The sequence below is a fragment of the Doryrhamphus excisus genome, linkage group LG11 (genome assembly GCF_037039965.1).
Source record: "Doryrhamphus excisus strain RoL-2023G ecotype Guam linkage group LG11, RoL_Dexc_Guam_v1.1, whole genome shotgun sequence".
Lineage (NCBI taxonomy): Eukaryota > Metazoa > Chordata > Actinopteri > Syngnathiformes > Syngnathidae > Doryrhamphus > Doryrhamphus excisus.
Window position 1 is genome coordinate 12,395,054 of NC_136367.1, and position 18,667 is coordinate 12,413,720.

General features: G+C 41.0%; 2 protein-coding genes across 2 annotated transcripts; both read left to right on the plus strand.

Annotated features, from left to right (window-relative positions):
• LOC131101452 (kelch-like protein 10) lies at nt 1-2,843 on the plus strand. Its single transcript, XM_078794686.1, has 5 exons — nt 1-152; nt 235-718; nt 1,574-2,185; nt 2,256-2,405; nt 2,481-2,843. The coding sequence occupies exons 1-5, from the start codon at nt 1-3 to the stop codon at nt 2,841-2,843; spliced, it is 1,761 nt and encodes a 586-aa protein (XP_078650812.1).
• Nucleotides 2,844-7,054: 4,211 nt separating this feature from the next.
• On the plus strand, nt 7,055-18,460 carry LOC131102210 (kelch-like protein 10). The gene is made up of 5 exons (XM_058048106.2): nt 7,055-7,206; nt 7,302-7,785; nt 9,547-10,158; nt 10,228-10,377; nt 17,870-18,460. The coding sequence occupies exons 1-5, from the start codon at nt 7,055-7,057 to the stop codon at nt 18,257-18,259; spliced, it is 1,788 nt and encodes a 595-aa protein (XP_057904089.2). The 3' UTR covers nt 18,260-18,460.
• The last annotated feature ends 207 nt before the right edge of the window (nt 18,461-18,667 follow it).

Below are 18,667 nucleotides of genomic sequence, written 5' to 3' on the forward strand. Positions count from 1 at the left end.
ATGAGTGACAATGGTAAAGTTTCAAACAAGTCTGGCTCTGTGTACAATGAACTACGCCGAACAAGAGAACTTAGCGATGCGGTCCTTATAGTGGACAAAGTTGAGTTTCAGATCCATAAAATCATCCTTTGCAACTGCAGCCCATACTTTGGGTGAGTAGATAGTACATGTATTAGCACAAAAATGAATACTATTTATAAAACCTGTTGAATATTTTTTGGTGTCTCTGTTTAGAGAACTTTTTCTGCGGTGGTCAACACCAGACCAGAAGGTCTATGTCATACATGGTCCAACACCTCCCTTAATGCAGCTCCTCATTGACTTTGCATACACCGGCTCTGTGTCAGTGACAAAGGACAATGTTAAGGATCTGTTAGTAGCAGCTGATAAGTTCAATGTGACAGGAATTGTTCAAACCTGCTGCACATTTCTAACAGAGCAGCTCTGCCCAGAGAACTGCATCGGCATCTGGCAGTTCACAAAGAACTGTTACACCCCGGAGCTGCAGCTCAAGGCCTACCAATACATCCTTTACCATTTTGACGAAGTTGCAACCGCGGATGAGTTGCGGCAACTCTCTATGCCGGACTTCTGTGATATCCTTGACAGAGATGACCTGATAGTGAAAAAGGAAAATATAGTTTATGAAGCCATCCTACACTGGATTGGACATGCTCCAGGAGAGCGCAGTGAAAACATGGCAGTGCTTCTGGCTAAGGTAAACCAACAACCACTTTCTGTGTGCACACACTAAATCATAATACAGTAAACCTCGGATATATCGGATTCAATTGTTCCCACTGGTTTTGTCCCATATAAGCGAAATCCGTTATATGCGTATACCGGAAAATGTCTGCCACATTCATTACACGGACGCGTAATGCCATGGGGGAACTTTCTTTGATCCATGTTCACAGCCAAAGCTGAAGATTATAACATCTTTGTATGAATTACAGAATTACAGAATTACATGAGCATGTACAACGAAATAAAAAAAAATTCTCAAATCTGTAGAAATGCCTTCTTGTTGCTATTAGCGAGGTTTAGAAACCAAACGATAAACGTAAACGCAAACGATAATGACGTCACAGGCTATTGTCAAGTCGGCAAGTTCCCATACATTTCAATAGCATGTGACGTCATTATCGTTTGCACTTACGTTTATCGTTTGGTTTCTAAACCTCCCTAATAGCAACAAGAAGGCATTTCTACAGATTTGAGATTTTTTTTTAATTTCGTTGTACATGCTCATGTAATTCATACAAAGATGTTATAATCTTCAGCTTTGGCTGTGAACATGGATCAAAGATGGATCAAAGGCCACGATGCGGCCATCCGATATATGCGAGGGAAATTGGAACGGGACTGGAGATTTTGTCCGAAATAGGCAAAATCCGTTATAAAAAATCCGATATATGCAATGAATTTTTATTGGAAATGCATTACAGAAAAATTGGTTCTTTTTTATCTGTCCGTTGTGAGCGAATTTCCGATATATCCGAGTCCGATATATCCGAGGTTTACTGTACAAACAACGATGGCTACAACTCCCCTTGACTGTCTCTTCCTGTAGGTGCGTTTAGCTCTGATGAGTCAGGAGTTCATCACCATCAACGTGTTGACCAATCAGCTGGTGCAGAACAGCAGCAAATGTCTGGACATGGTTGGTTTTGCAACACGAGTGAGGGGACACATGACATCAAACTCTTTATCCGGATATTGCAACCTCGTCGCCCGTCCTCGCTTACCCTCTGCCATCCTGTTGGCGATTGGAGGCTGGAGCGATGCAAATCCAACCCACCACATAGAGGCCTACGACGTTCAAGCCAACTGTTGGGACTACCTCGTCGAGAGTATGCAACAACCCCGCGCTTACTGCGGTGCCGCCTTTCTCAATGACGCCATCTACTGTGTGGGTGGCTTTGGCGGCGCCGTGCATTACAACACTGTCAGCTGCTTTGACCTGAACACACGCGCGTGGAAAGAAGTGGCGCCCATGCACTTCCATCGCTGCTATGTGAGCGTGACTGTGCTAAACGGATGCATCTACGCATTAGGAGGCTACGACGGACGTGCAAGACTAAGGGCTGCTGAGTACTACAGACCCGAGACCAACCAGTGGACTCTTATCGCTAACATGCATGAAAAGAGGAGTAATGCCAGTTGCACAACTCTCAACAATAAGGTGACGTGAGATGAGAAATGTTTTGCTGGCATGCTTTAAATTCACAAGTCAACCGTCTTTCTGGTTCCAGGTTTATATTTGTGGTGGTTTTAATGGAAATGAGTTCTTACAAACAGCAGAGTATTACAGCCCAGAGACCAACGAATGGACCATGATAACACCAATGAGCAGCCGTCGAAGTGGCATTGGAGTCATTGGCTTTGCTGACCATGTTTATGCAGTAAGTAGCATGTAACGGTTTCTCTAGGTTTTTCTGGTTTCGCATAATTTTAAATGTTTTGTTTTCTTTATGAAGGTTGGCGGTTATGATGGAGATGTGCGTCTGGCCAGCGCCGAGGCTTACAACCCCCGAACCAACAACTGGATCGTATTGCCGCCCATGCAATGCCCCAGAAGCAACTTTGGCATTGAAGTCGTTGAGGATCGCCTTTTTGTCGCTGGGGGTTACAATGGCGTCTCCACAATCAACCACGTGGAGTACTTTGACCTATCGACTGGTCTGTGGTCTCCGGCCAGTGACATGGGGATCTCGCGTAACGCTTTGACTTGCTGTGTGATCACTGGATTTCGCAACGTGAGCCAGTATTCTATGCTTCGGAACAATTTACCGGTCTTGTTGTTGGAAGAGGATTTGACAAAGGACGATTTGACAAACTAGACTCTGTGATGATGCCAACCTGAATGGAAACTTTGAAAATCTTTTGAAAAACGGACAAATTGGCAAATGGAAAACAAGAAGAAAATAAATGATCTGGGTGCACAACTTATATCACTCTCATGAAGACTAGAAGTCCCACCCACGGCAAACATGGTTGTTTTGGATGCTGCATGGGGGCAAAGCTGATTGCATGAAAGTATCGGCAGATATCGACCCATACCGATCGGTGGTCGATCGATTGGAGACCCCCTAAAAGCCACACATTTTTTACAAACATTGGCATTTACTGTAAAACAACTGTAATACATAACAGCTCACAGCCAGTAACAGCATTCATAAAAATAGAAAATGTATAAAATATACAAAAAGAAATAGAAATAGCAATATAACAAACAACGTCAACAATTGTATAAACCCTATCAAGCATCATTTCAAGGTTGAACCCCCCCCCCCCAGTTTTGGCCACGATCTCCTATTATAATTCTATGTATTATAAGAAACTTCAGATTTGCATTTTATTGTATCAGGGCTGCACAGTGGACGAGTGGTTAGCATGCAGGCCTCACAGCTAGGAGACCCGAGTTCAATCCCACCCTCGGCCATCTCTGTGTGGAGTTTGCATCTTTTACCCGTGCATAAGTGGGCTTTTTCCGGGTACTCCAGTTTCCTCCCACATTCCAAAAACATGCTAGGTTAATTGGCCACTCCAAATTGTCCATAGGTATGAATGTGAGTGTGAATGGTTGTTTGTCTATATGTGCCCTGTGATTGGCTGGCCACCAGTCCAGGGTGTGCCTGCCTCTCGCCCGAAGACAACTGGGATAGGCTCCAGCACCCCCGCGACCCTTGTGAGGATAAGCGGTAGAAAATGAATGAATGAATGAATGAATGAATGTATCATACAGGTATTGTATTTCTTGAATGGTCTTGGAGTGCTGTGTGGTGACTGACTTCAGTTGGCTCAGTATCTCCTGCAAGAATGAACCATATACATGAATGATGGACTACAACTATGAACTCATTGTATATATAACAATAGTAATGGTTTAATTTCATTTGAACATGCATCAGATTACAATTGAGTGCATCCCATAATCAGTTCACAGTTCCACATGTCCAAAAGGAGTAGGAAGAAGCAAAGCTTATTAAATCCTACCCCTCCATCTGGTACTTTTACAATCAGTAACTGTTACATTTGTTCACTACCTGCTTTCCATAATACAGTTTAATGGATGACATTTTTAGCTAATTGCTTATTTTTAGCCTTATGCATTATTTTAGCTGTTTGAAGATGAACTATATCAGCAAGTTTAAGTATTTGTGATTTTAAAAATGAGGAGTTAGTATGTTCTCTGTAGGCGGCATTATGAATTATCCTTACTGACCTTTTTTGGAGTACATTTAGCAAGTGAAGATTGCTTTTATAGTTATTAGCCCATATTTCCACACAATAAGTAAGATACGGTAGAACCAGAGAGCAATAAAGAGTGTGGAGTGATTTCTGATTGAGAACAAATTTTGCTTTGTTCAATATTGAAATATTTCTGGCCACCTTATGTTGTATATTTGTAATATGAGGTTTCCAGCTCATATTTTCATCTATTGTGATTTTCGTTCACCCTTTCAATGTCCACACCGTCTATTTGTATTTGCTGCTACGTGTCCTTTCTGCTGTTACCAAACAGCATGATTTTAGTTTTACTTAGGTTCAAGGACAATCTATTATCATCAAACCATCTTTTTAGTGTGACCATTTCTTCCAGAACAAAAAGCAGCGGTATTATCCGCAAATAATACCAGCTTTAAGTCTTTCGTAACTTTGGAGATATCATTGATGTACAAGTTGAACAGTTATGGCCCCAGTATTGACCCCTGGGGAACTCCGCACATAATATATGAACTTGCAGATGTGTATTCTCTTAGCTGTATGTATTGCTTCCTGTCAGCTAAGTAGCTTTTGACCCAGTTCAGAACTAATCCTCTTATTCTGTACCTTTCTAATTTGGTTATTAGGATGTTATTAGTTAATAGTAACATACTAATCGTGTGCTGAAAACAAATATAGAGTGATAGTAATGAAAATAGGTGACATAGGGATATGTCAATAGAAACAGTAATAGATTCCAAAGTTGAGTAAAGTTTGATAATGTGGTATGATAATATGGTCATGTTTATATTTTTTATTTAGCTCACTTCTTGATCATCCACACCGTATGCTAAGTACCTAACAATGACAATTGTCGGTCACCAGGGTGGCTATGATTCACAGCAAACAGACGTCCCTCCAATGTGCTGTGTTACATGAATGATTAGACTAGAAAACACCAACATCACTGTACACCCTGGAGAGGTGCTAGCCATCTAGCCATCTAGATCTCAGCACTGAGGACGATTCCATACACATCTCCATGCACTGCCAGCGATACCATACTTTAACCATACATGGAATTTTCTGGCGATACGATTCACACTTAATCATTTAGTTCAAATCAATGCAATCCGATATAATATGGTGCAATTTCTTGCTAACTATGCGCCATTTCTTGATCTTCTTGATCAGGTCAACTTTTTGGCAATTAGACTAGAAATTGCACATTTTCCAAAAAGTTTATGTGTGAACTTTGCAAAAGACATTTTTTATGTTCATTAGAAAAAAATGGAATGCCAGCCAAATTGATATTCATTCATTCATTCATTCATTCATTTTCTACCGCTTTTTCCTCACGAGTGTCGAGGGGGTGCTGGAGCCTATCCCAGCTGTCTTTGGACGAGAGGCGGGGTACACTCTGGACTGGTCGCCAGCCAATCACAGGGCCCAAACTGATATTATGAATTAAAAATTTCCCATTCAAATTTTGATGCACCCTATTGTTCAATCAATCAACTTTTATTTGTAGAGCCCTTTACAACATACAGTACAAAGTTGGCATCACTCAGAGGAGAGGTGCGGGGGTTCACAACAAATTTCCGTTTGTGGAAATAATATTCAACAGGTACTTAAACTTGGTTTCCTTCACAGTCTCTCATAATTTTGAGTGATAAAGGTAAATGATCCTTCTTCCAGCATCACTGGTAGAAGGATCCAGGTAGAGTCATTTAACCAGGGGGTCGGCCATTGGTCTAGAGGACCTGCGTCTGAAAGGAGCAATACTGTCCAGGATCCCAGTGCAAGTCGAATAAAAAGATGACAGAAAGCTGTCTGGGCATTCGGAAAGAACATTTTCATTTTGGTTGGAGAATTCCGAGGCCACAAAAGCAGCAGAAAAATTGTTGATCTATTACACAGCTCACATTCTCAAAATAGAAGTTTGTTTTTCTGGGGTTGGCCTCTGGTCCATTAGTTTCAGTCAATTTCAGAACAGCTTGACAGAACCCAATTTTTAAGTTGGCGATCAAACATCTTTGGGATGAACATGAAGGCAAATCACGAACTAGGACTCTTGTTCAAGATTATTGAGCCGTTAAAATGTTCTTCTGGATTAACTTTTTTTCTGGGGTTGGCCTTGGGTCCATTAGTTTCAGTCAATTCTTCATCTTGCCAAGACAATTTTAATAATTTCAGAACAGTTTGAAGAAGGAAATTCCATAACACAGACAGACAGAACCCAATTTTTAAGTTGGCGATCAAACATCTTTGGGATGAACATGAAGGCAAATCACGAACTAGGACTCTTGTTCAAGATTATTGAGCCGCTAAAATGTTCTTCTGGATTAACTCATTAATCATTAATAATCATTAATAGTCATTAATTCCCTTCACTCACTTGTCTCTGGAATAACTCCAACATTTTAGAAACCTTTCCAGAAGCTGCAAAAGAGACCATCACCATTTTGTATACACATATACTTTATTTAAAAAAAAACATATTTAAATCATTTTAAAATACATAAAAAAAATCAAAAAATAATGTCTATGTTTCAAATATGTAAAATATAAAAATACAATAAATGCACTGCTTGCTATTTAATATTTTTAATGTTCTGGTTAGAAATATACATTGTGGGTTTGAACGACATAACCTAGTGATGATTGTCTCTTCATTAAGGTAGCGGTGCTTTGATGATGCTGATGATGTAGCCACTGATGGGGGCGGTCGCTTTTGACACAGAATGTCAGAATGATGTAATGCCAGAATCCCGCAGTGCTTTATGTGACCTCTGCTGAGACTCCGCGGAAGCCAAAAGTGTTAAGAAATGGCAACAAATTCAAGATGAGTTATGATGGTAACATTTCATACAAGTCTGGCTCTGTGTACCATGGACTTCGGCTAGTGAGAGGACTTAGCGATGCAGTCATCAAAGTTCACAATGAAGAGTTTCACATTCATAAGATCATCCTTTGCAACTGCAGCCCATATTTTGGGTGAGTAGATCAACTGGCAAGGAAAGATTTCCGGAAAAATTTCCGAACAAATGTGATCAACTGAAATATTTTGTGTCTGTGTCCCTGATGTCCAGAGCCCTCTTTCTACGTTGGTCAACCCCAGACCAGAGGGACTATGTCATACAAGGTCTTACCCCTCATTTAATGCAGCTCTTCATTGATTTTGCATACACTGACTGCGTGTCAGTAACAGAGGACAATGTAAAGGACTTGCTGATAGCAGCCGATAAGTTCAATATGACGGCCATTGTTCAAACTTGCTGCACATTTCTAACAGAGCAGCTCTGCCCCGAGAACTGCATCGGCATCTGGCAGTTCACAAAAAACTGTTACACCCCGGAGCTGCAGCTCAAGGCCTACCAATACATCCTTTACCACTTTGAGGAGGTTGCAACGGTGGATGAGTTGCGGCAACTCTCTATGCAGGACTTCTGTGATATCCTTGACAGAGATGACCTGATAGTGAAAAAGGAAAATACTGTTTTTGAGGCCGTCCTCCACTGGATTGCACACGCACCGAGGGATCGTGGCAGAAACCTGGCAGTGCTCCTAGGTCGAGTAAGTCAACAAGCACTTTGGTCTTGTTAGGGGGTTAGAGGGCTTGCAGTTGTTAAGGTTTGTGCTGGTAAATCCAGATTACCCTTGCAAATCCACAGGAAACTGATGACAGATCATTCTGATGTGCAGCTGGCGTTGCTCCTCAGTTCAAACGATCTGTCATCAGTTCCGAGTATTAGATAAGTACTGGATAGGAAACGAGGTATCGTCGCTCTTCAGTTCGAACGAACTGCTGCACAGTTCCTATCCAGTACTTATCTAGTACTAAGAACTGATGACAGATCATTCTGATGTGCAGCTGGCGTCGCTCCTCAGTTCGAACGAACTGCTGCACATCAGTTCCTATCCAGTACTTATCTAGTACTAGGAACTAATGACAGATCGTTCAAACTGAGGAGCGACGCCAGTTGCACATCAGAATGATCTGGATGTTTCCTATCCAGTACTTATCTAGTACTAGGAACTGATGACAGATCGTTCTGATGTGCAGCTGGCGTCTCTCCTCAGTCCGAACCATCTGTCATCAGTTCCTAGTACCAGATAAGTACTGGATAGGAACTGATGTGCAGCAGTTCGTTCGAACTGAGGAGCGACGATACCTAGTTTCCTATCCAGTACTTATCTAGCAATAGAAACTGATGACAGATCGTTCTGATGTGCAGCTGGCGTTGCTCCTCAGTTTGAATGATCTGTCATCAGTTCCTAACAGGTTGCTAAACTTGCTGTTGAAATGTGATCAGTTCCTAGTAGTAGATAAGTACTGGATAGGAACTGATGTGCAGCAGTTCGTTCGGACTGAGGAACGACGATACCTCGTTTCCAGTACTTATCTAGTACTAGGAACTGATGACAGATCGTTCGAACTGAGGAGTGACGGCAGCTGCACATCGGAACGATCTGTCATCAGTTCCTAGTACTAGATAAGTACTGGATAGGAAACAAGGTATCGTTGCTCCTCAGTTTGAACGAACCGCTGCACATCAGTTCCTATCCAGTACTTATCTAGTACTAGGAACTGATGACTGATCGTTCTGATGTGCAGCTGGAGTCGCTCCTCAGTTCGAACGTGATCAGCTCTTAGTACTAGATAAGTACTGGATAGGATTTACTGAATTACTGGATTTAAATGATCTGTCATCAGTTTCCTATCCAGTACTTATCTAGTACTAGGAACTGATGACAGATCATTCTGATGTGTAGCTGGCGTCGCTCCTCAGTTCGAACGAACTGCTGCCTATGAGTTCCTATCCAGTACTTATCTAGTACTAGGAACTGATGACAGATCGTTCTGATGATCAGAACTCTCTAATCTGAGAACTATCATTACTATGTATTTACACTAGTAAATACTAAATAAATACAGTACTAGATAAGTACTGGATAGGAACTGTTTCCTTGCTACTCTTTCCTTACATTATCAACAAGAAAGTGACAACTGTCAACCCTGGTCAATGGCCAACAGAGTGTTTAGGTCCACTAAACTAAACTTGCTGTTGAAATGTGATGAGTATCGTACCGATACCAACCAAAATGCTAAAATGTTGCAAAGGTATCCGCCACAGCAAATAGGATAGCATTTTGTCGAAGTGGTCTAGGATATTTAAAGTACAAACAATGGCCCACTGGTGAAGAACGAGGCTTGAGACCCAAGGGCGCCGGGTTAGATTTCATCAACATTACAGACCTCACTGTTGAGGTTATATTTATTATTATGATTTATTATTTTTATTATTATTAAATATCAGTCTTGCCACTGTGCAGGTGCGTCTAGCGCTGACCAACGAGGAGTACATCACCATCAACGTGTTGTCCAATCACCTGGTGCAGAACAGCAGCAAATGCCTGGACATGGTTGCTTTTGCCACTCGAGTGATTCGTCACATGACAACAAACTCTGTGTCTGGATATTTCAACCTCGTCGCTCGTCCTCGCCTACCTTCTGCCATCATGCTGGCGATTGGAGGCTGGAGTGGTGCAAATCCAACACACTGCATTGAGGCCTATGACGTTCACGCCAACAGTTGGATCAATTTTACAGAAGATATGGAACAACCCCGTGCTTACTGCGGCGCTGCCTTTCTCAACGACTCCATCTACTGTCTGGGTGGCTTTGATGGCACGGAACATTACAACACTGTCAGTCGCTTTGACCTGAACACACACACCTGGCAGGAAGTGGCGCCCATGCACTATCGCCGCTGCTACGTGAGTGTAACTGTGCTAAACGGATGCATCTATGCATTAGGAGGCTATGACGGACGAGTAAGACTAAAGACTGCCGAATGCTACACACCAGAGACCAACCAGTGGACTCTCATTGCCAGTATGCACGAACTGAGGAGCGACGCCAGTTGCACATCCCTCAAAGACAAAGTGGGTGGACCTAAAGAGTGTTTGTTTTGGAGTCTTTGAATTCATTAGACGCGTCCCTTTTGTTTCCAGATTTACATTTGTGGTGGTTTTAATGGAAACGAACCCCTGCAAACAGCAGAGTATTACAGCCCAGAGACCAACGAGTGGACCATGATAACACCAATGAGCAGTCGTCGTAGTGGCATTGGAGTCATTGGCTTTGCGGACCATGTTTATGCGGTAAGTAGCATGACACAGGAATTCTTGTAGGTATGTACAGTAGTAGTCTTTACATATGTGGTCTATACACTATGTATACATACTATCCCGGCAGAGGAGCAAAGACCAGACATTCTTTCTGGTTGTCTCTTTTTTCGACCTAACGAGCCATGTGAAAGGATACAGATCTTAAGACCAGTTGAGTAGGTTTTAAGTAGAACTACAATATTCAAAAGCAAGAAAAGGGAGTGTGACAAAAAGCAGTCTTTTTAATTGTCATTTATTGAAAACAACAATTCAAGTGAAATGGGCTGTTTGTCAGCTGACCAAAAGTTTAAAACAATCACTCAAACAATTACAAAAATTTTCAAACCAGAAGAAAAAAAGTCTCAGTAGGATTCAGTAATGAGTCCACCGTTTTTGTTAATCACTTCATAAATTGAACCTAACGAGCCATGTGAAAGGATAAAGATGTGATCAAACTCTTAAGACCAGTTGAGGTTAATTAGGTTTTAAGTAGAACTACCAAATTCAAAAGCAAGAAAAGGGAGTGTGACAAAAAGCAGTTTTTTGAATTGTCATTTATTGAAAACAACAACTATATGTGCACCCCCCACCCCCGCGGTAGAGAATGAATGAATGGAGGGAGGGAAGGAAGGAAGGAAGGAAGGAGGGAAGGAGGGAAGGAGGGAAGGAGGGAAGGAGGGAAGGAGGGAAGGAGAGTCAGGCCTGGTTAGTACTTAGCTAGGAGACCCGAGTTCAGCTCCAAAAACATTCATGCTAGGTTAATTGGCGGTAATGAGCGGGAAGGGAGGAAGGAAGGAGGCAAGGAAGGAAGGAAGGAAGGAAGGAAGGAAAGAAAGAAGGAAGGAAGGAAGGAAGGAAGGAAGGAGGGAAGGAGGGAAGGAGGGAAGGAGGGAAGGAGGGAAGGAGGGAAGGAGAGTCAGGCCTGGTTAGTACTTAGCTAGGACACCCGAGTTCAGCTCCAAAAACATTCATGCTAGGTTAATTGGCGGTAATGAGCGGGAAGGGAGGAAGGAAGGAAGGAAGGAAGGAAGGAAGGAAGGAAGGAGGGAAGGAGGGAAGGAGGGAAGGATCGAAGGAGGGGAAGGAGGGAAGGAGAGTCAGGCCTGGTTAGTACTTAGCTAGGACACCCGAGTTCAGCTCCAAAAACATTCATGCTAGGTTAATTGGCGGAAATGAGCAGGAAGGGAGGAAGGAAGGAAGGAAGGAAGGAAGGAAGGAGGGAAGGAGGGAAGGAGGGAAGGAGGGAAGGAGGGAAGGAGAGTCAGGCCTGGTTAGTACTTAGCTAGGACACCCGAGTTCAGCTCCAAAAACATTCATGCTAGGTTAATTGGCGGTAATGAGCGGTAGAGAATGAATGAATGAATAAATAATAAACAACACAACTTCTGATTAATCCAATCACCAACGGCATCAACTCTCTGGAACTGATTTTTATAAACTTCCCTTGCCATCCATGCCCAAATGGTCTTTATTGGATTTAGACCAGTAGAACATACAGTGAAGAAAATACGTATTTGAACACCCTGCTATTTTGCTATTTCTCCCACTTAGAAATCATGGAGGGGTCTGAAATTTTCATCGTAGGTGCATGTCCACTGTGAGAGAGATAAACTAAAAAGAAAAATCCAGAAATCACAATGCATGATTTTTTAACAATTTATTTGTGTGATACAGCTGCTAATAAGTATTTGAACACCTGAGAAAATGAATGTTAATATTTGGTACAGTAGCCTTTGTTTGCTATTACAGAGGTCAAACGTTTCCTGTAGTTTTTCACCAGGTTTGCACACACTGCAGGAGGGATCTTGGCCCACTCCTCCACACAGATCTTCTCTAGATCAGTCAGGTTTCTGGGCTGTCGCTGAGAAACACGGAGTTTGAGCTCCCTCCAAAGATTTTCGATTGGGTTCAGGTCTGGAGACTGGCTGGGCCATGCTAGAACCTTGATATGCTTCTTACAGAGCCACTCCTTGGTTTTCCTGGCTGTGTGCTTCGGGTCGTTGTCGTGTTGGAAGACCCAGCCACGACCCATCTTCAATGCTCTGACAGAGGGAAGGAGGTTGTTCCCCAAAATCTCACAATACACGGCCCCAGTCATCCTCTCTTTAATGCAGTGCACTCGTCCTGTCCCATGTGCAGAAAAACACCCCCAAAGCATGATGCTACCACCCCCATGCTTCACAGTAGGGATGGTGTTCTTCGGATTGTACTCTTCATTCTTCTTCCTCCAAACACGCTTATTGGAATTATGACCAAAAAGTTCTATTTTGGTCTCATCTGACCATAAAACTTTCTCCCATGACTCCTCTGTATCATCCAAATGGTCATATGCAAACTTAAGACGGGCCTTGACATGTGCTGGTTTAAGCAGGGGAACCTTTCGTGCCATGCATGATTTCACATCATGACGTCTTAGTGTATTACCTACAGTAACCTTGGAAACGGTGGTCCCAGCTCTTTTCAGGTCATTGACCAAGTCCTGTCGTGTAGTTCTGGGCTGATTCCTCACCTTTCTTAGAATCATTGAGACCCCACGAGGTGATATCTTGCATGGGGCTCCACTCCGATTGAGATTGACCGTCATGTTTAGCTTCTTCCATTTTCTAATGATAGCTCCAACAGTGGACCTTTTTTCACCAAGCTGCTTGGTAATTGCTCCGTAGCCCTTTCCAGCCTTGTGGAGGTGTACAATTTTGTCTCTGGTGTCTTTGGACAGCTCTTTGGTCTTCGCCATGTTACAAGTTAAAGTCTTACTGATTGTATGGGGTGGACAGGTGTCTTTATGCAGCTAACGACCTCAAACAGGTGCATCTGATTCAGGATGATACATGGAGTGCAGGTGGACTTCTAATGGGCAGACTAACAGGTCTTTCAGGGTCAGAATTCTAGATGATACACAGGTGTTCAAATACTTATTAGCAGCTGTATCACACAAATAAATTGTTAAAAAATCATGCATTGTGATTTCTGGATTTTTCTTTTTAGTTTATCTCTCTCACAGTGGACATGCACCTACGATGAAAATTTCAGACCCCTCCATGATTTCTAAGTGGGAGAAATAGCAAAATAGCAGGGTGTTCAAATACTTATTTTCTTCACTGTAAAGAAGTTCTTCCCATTGGGAACTACAGTGTTGTCCTGTCGAAGAACCCAACGGTTACCGCACAGACCAGGGTCCTCGGTCATGAGGGATCAGCGAGTACACCACCATCTGTATCTGTTCACCCATCTAAATGATCTGTATCTGTATCTGTACTCAAAGTGGGCGGGGCATAAACCAAAAGTGGATGGTTTAATCGGAATGAGCGGAGGTTAAAGCTGGGCTTAAAGCTGTACATTAAGTCTGAAATTCAATTGGATTAATCAGAAGTTGTGTTATTTATTTATTCATTCATTCATTCTCTACCGCTCATTACCGCCAATTAACCTAGCATGCATGTTTTTGGAGCTGAACTCGGGTCTCCGAGCTGTGTGGCATGCGCGCTAACCACTCGCCCACCGTGCACCTCTTACAGCAACTGGTATTCCCAGGTAGTTTCCCGTCCCAAGTACTAACCAGGCCTGACTCTGCTTCCTTCGTTCCTTCGTTCCTTCGTTCCTTCCTTCCTTCCTTCCTTCCTTCCTTCCTTCCTTCATTCATTCATTCATTCATTCATTCATTCATTCATTCCTTCCTTCCTTCCTTCATTCTCTACCGCTTATCCTCACAAGGGTCGCGGGGGTGCTGGAGCCTATCCCAGCTGTTTTTGGGCGAGAGGCGGGGTACACCCTGGACTGGTGGCCAGCCAATCACAGGGCACATATAGACAAACAACCATTCACACTCACATTCATACCTATGGACAATTTGGAGTGGCCAATTAACCTAGCATGTTTTTGGAATGTGGGAGGAAACCGGAGTACCCGGAGAAAACCCACGCACACACCGGGAGAACATGAAAACCACACAGAGATGGCAGAGGGTGGGATTGAACTTGGGTGGTGTGGTCTGCGCGCTAACCACTCGACCGCCGTGCAGCTAAATATTTTTATATATTATAATTTAATATACATATATGAGCTGTGTGAAGATGGTGACTCACACAAACATGGCAATCAACACAACGATAATGTGTCAGCCTTGCTGACTGTATTTTTCTCAAAAGCACCGCCTTCGGTATTACAAGCAGTTTTCCAACTGACTTTATATAAATAAAAAAACCACTGTCAGTGACTGATGCACAATCGCTCCAGCTGTCTTGAAAAAATTCACGTGTAGTTATGAAACAAGTTAAAGATTGCAAGGATAGGAGAGTAATATTTTATGTGTGGCTAACGTTGTGTCCAATCAGTGCATGTTATGAATATGTGTTGAGTTGTTGCGTGTCTGTGCAGCACTGTGCACCACGCAATCACGCATGTTACGGAACAAGTTTACCAAGCAACCTTAGACACAAACCAAAATAGAGGCGAGCTGAAGAAAACCTAATAAAGTGGAGTAATTTACAAATGCAGAGTCGTTTTCAACTTCCCATTTGCACCATGTGACGGGAGAGGCGGTTGCTGTGTGTGACTGACCAATCAGCATGAAGCGTGAATACATAATGAGCATTTTTTTCAAACACAAATACGGATAATGATGAAATATACTTGTTTCATACTCATATCCGGCAAAAATGTATTATCCATAACGACTCGTTTAGAACGAGTATCCAGCTCATCCCTAATCTGCGCGTAACCAGCCGCCACCTGAAGCTCCAGTGTTCCACTGAATGAAAAAGCACCCCAGACTGGGTAGAAAACATCTCATCAGAGAATAAACCATTTTCCACCTTTCAATGTCCCATGCTTGATGCTCCCTGGCAAAGTCTCAACGGGCATTTTTATGGTGTAGAAGAAGATGAGGTCTTTGAATTCTATTTTTTTTGTGCAACCCCTTTTCCCACGGATGGCATCTGATGGTTATTGCGCTGCAGTCCGCACCAGTAAGGGGCTTAATTTCGGTCGAGAACTTCCCAGTGCCTTAACGGATCCTCCTGCTCAGTGCAGGTGTAACTTTTTTTTGGGTCTACCACTTGAGTTTTTGTTTCGTAATCGCTGCCAGAGGCCTTGCTTATGCAGCTCGACGATCCAAACACGTTCAAGAAGAGAAATCTTCTTAGCGTTAGCCATCAGGGGGACATGACCATGTGAATGGCCGACAGAAAATGAGAATTTTTAGCAGATTTTGGCTTCCATAGTCGGTTGTTTTAAACTTTTGATCAGGTGAAAAACAACCTATTTAAGTTTATTATCATTATTATTATTATTGTTATATTTCAAATTCTAGAGTTTTTTTTCTCACCGAGAATTTTTTAGCAGATTTTGGCTTCTATAGCCTGTTGTCTTAAACTTTTGATCAGGTGAAAAACAACCTATTTTATTAATATTATTTTTAAATTTCAAATTCTAAAGTTTTTTTTCCTCACCGAGACTTTTTTTTTTTTTTAGCAAATTTTGGCTTCTATAGCCTGTTGTCTTAAACAATATTATTATTTTAAAATTTCAAATTCTAGGGTTTTTTTTCTCACCGAGAATTTTTTGCAGATTTTGGCTTCTATAGCCTGTTGTCTTAAACTTTTGATTAGGTGAAAAACAACCTATTTCAGTTTATTATTATTATCATTTTTAAATTTCAAATTCTAGAGTTTTTTTCTCACCGAGAATTTTTTAGCAGATTTTGGCTTCTATAGCCTGTTGTCTTAAACTTTTGATCAGGTGAAAAACAACCTATTTTATTAATATTATTATTTTTAAATTTCAAATTCTAAAGTTTTTTTTTCCTCACCGAGACTTTTTTAGCAAATTTTGGCTTCTATAGCCTGTTGTCTTAAACAATATTATTATTTAAAAATTTCAAATTCTAGGGTTTTTTTTCTCACCGAGAATTTTTTGCAGATTTTGGCTTCTATAGCCTGTTGTCTTAAACTTTTGATTAGGTGAAAAACAACCTATTTCAGTTTATTATTATTATCATTTTTAAATTTCAAATTCTAGAGTTTTTTTCTCACCGAGAATTTTTTAGCAGATTTTGGCTTCTATAGCCTGTTGTCTTAAACTTTTGATCAGGTGAAAAACAACCTATTTTATTAATATTATTATTTTTAAATTTCAAATTCTAAAGTTTTTTTTTCCTCACCGAGACTTTTTTAGCAAATTTTGGCTTCTATAGCCTGTTGTCTTAAACAATATTATTATTTAAAAATTTCAAATTCTAGGGTTTTTTTTCTCACCGAGAATTTTTTGCAGATTTTGGCTTCTATAGCCTGTTGTCTTAAACTTTTGATTAGGTGAAAAACAACCTATTTTATTAATATTATTATTTTTAAATTTCAAATTCTAAAGTTTTTTTTTCCTCACCGAGACTTTTTTAGCAAATTTTGGCTTCTATAGCCTGTTGTCTTAAACAATATTATTATTTAAAAATTTCAAATTCTAGGGTTTTTTTTCTCACCGAGAATTTTTTGCAGATTTTGGCTTCTATAGCCTGTTGTCTTAAACTTTTGATTAGGTGAAAAACAACCTATTTCAGTTTATTATTATTATCATTTTTAAATTTCAAATTCTAGAGTTTTTTTCTCACCGAGAATTTTTTAGCAGATTTTGGCTTCTATAGCCTGTTGTCTTAAACTTTTGATCAGGTGAAAAACAACCTATTTTATTAATATTATTATTTTTAAATTTCAAATTCTAAAGTTTTTTTTTCCTCACCGAGACTTTTTTAGCAAATTTTGGCTTCTATAGCCTGTTGTCTTAAACAATATTATTATTTAAAAATTTCAAATTCTAGGGTTTTTTTTCTCACCGAGAATTTTTTGCAGATTTTGGCTTCTATAGCCTGTTGTCTTAAACTTTTGATTAGGTGAAAAACAACCTATTTCAGTTTATTATTATTATCTTTTTTAAATTTCAAATTCTAGAGTTTTTTTTCTCACCGAGAATTTTTTAGCAGATTTTGGCTTCTATAGCCTGTTGTCTTAAACTTTTGATCAGGTGAAAACCAACCTATTTCAGTTTAGTATTATTATTATTTTTTAATTTCAAATTCTAGAGTTTTTTTTCTCACCGCCCATTCTTGCTTTTGCATAGTGTAGCTCTCCTTAAAACTTAATTACAGCCCAAATGTGCAAATGTGCAAAAGAATAAGTCTTAAGAAAACATCTTACCGTTGACTTAGATGATCAAGATGAAAGTTGCATCTTTATCATGTGTACGTTCAAATACAGCGAATCATGAGGGGAGCCTAATGTCAGCTGATTGATATCATCAACAGCCACAAAGTGATGTTTATGGGATCGACCCAAACTACCTTGGCGATCTACCAGTAGCTCGTGATCGATACGTATAATGGGCATCCCTGATATAAATGGCAAACAAAAAAATAAACTATGATCAAGCATTCCTCTAAAGGTCTTGCGACAAAACTGCTTTAACAGTCTTGAACTCTTTTTTGCTTTTGCTCCTGAAGGTTGGAGGTTACGATGGTCAAACACGCCTGACTACTGCTGAGGCTTACAACCCACATACGAACAACTGGTTCGTATTGGCCCCCATGGATTGTCCCCGGAGCAACTTTGGCATTGAAGTAGTCGAGGATCGTCTCTTTGTTGCTGGAGGGTTTGATGGCATCTCCACAACCAAGCTCGTTGAGTACTACGACCTAACAACTGGTATTTGGTCTCCAGCCAGCGACATGGGGATCTCACGTAGCGCCTTGACTTGCTGTGTGATGACTGGGTTTTACAACATGGCACAATATGCTATGCTACGGAACGATCTGCCGCTGCTTTTCTTGGAAGATGACATTATGGATACGGAGGATGACATCTATAAGTCGTGGCGTGATTCTTGGTGCTGACAAAGAAAACAATGAACCTGATCCAGTCTTTCAACCAAACTGAAAACTGATAAACTGCAAAATGCATCCATTATAAAGTCGGGAATTGCATAAGGAAAAGCATAGAAAATAACCAAAATGCTTGCACTGATTCTGATACATGTTTTTTTTATACCTTTTATTTCTCTTTAATGTGAGCAGTTATAGCATGAAGAGTATGCCCTCCAGAGGTCAATAAAGATTTTTTTAAATTTGACATTTTTTCAGTCCTTTCAGTCCTAACCTTTGTTACAAGAGGTCCAATGTGGTTTTCGTCCTGGTCGTGGAACACTGGACCAGCTCTACACCCTCACAAGGGTGCTTGAAGGTGCATGGGAGTTTGCCCAACCAGTCTACATGTGCTTTGTGGATCTGGAAAAGGCATTCGAC

Excerpts from the sequence above, each read along its gene's own strand:
- LOC131101452 (XM_078794686.1), top strand. The coding sequence starts at position 1 with ATGAGTGACAATGGTAAAGTTTCAAACAAGTCTGGCTCTGTGTACAAT. Across the intron at positions 2,186-2,255 it reads GCACAACTCTCAACAATAAG|GTTTATATTTGTGGTGGTTT; the intron begins GTGACGTGAGAT and ends TTCTGGTTCCAG. Across the intron at positions 2,406-2,480 it reads TTGCTGACCATGTTTATGCA|GTTGGCGGTTATGATGGAGA; the intron begins GTAAGTAGCATG and ends TTCTTTATGAAG.
- LOC131102210 (XM_058048106.2), top strand. The coding sequence starts at position 7,055 with ATGAGTTATGATGGTAACATTTCATACAAGTCTGGCTCTGTGTACCAT. Across the intron at positions 7,786-9,546 it reads TGGCAGTGCTCCTAGGTCGA|GTGCGTCTAGCGCTGACCAA; the intron begins GTAAGTCAACAA and ends GCCACTGTGCAG. Across the intron at positions 10,378-17,869 it reads TTGCGGACCATGTTTATGCG|GTTGGAGGTTACGATGGTCA; the intron begins GTAAGTAGCATG and ends TTGCTCCTGAAG.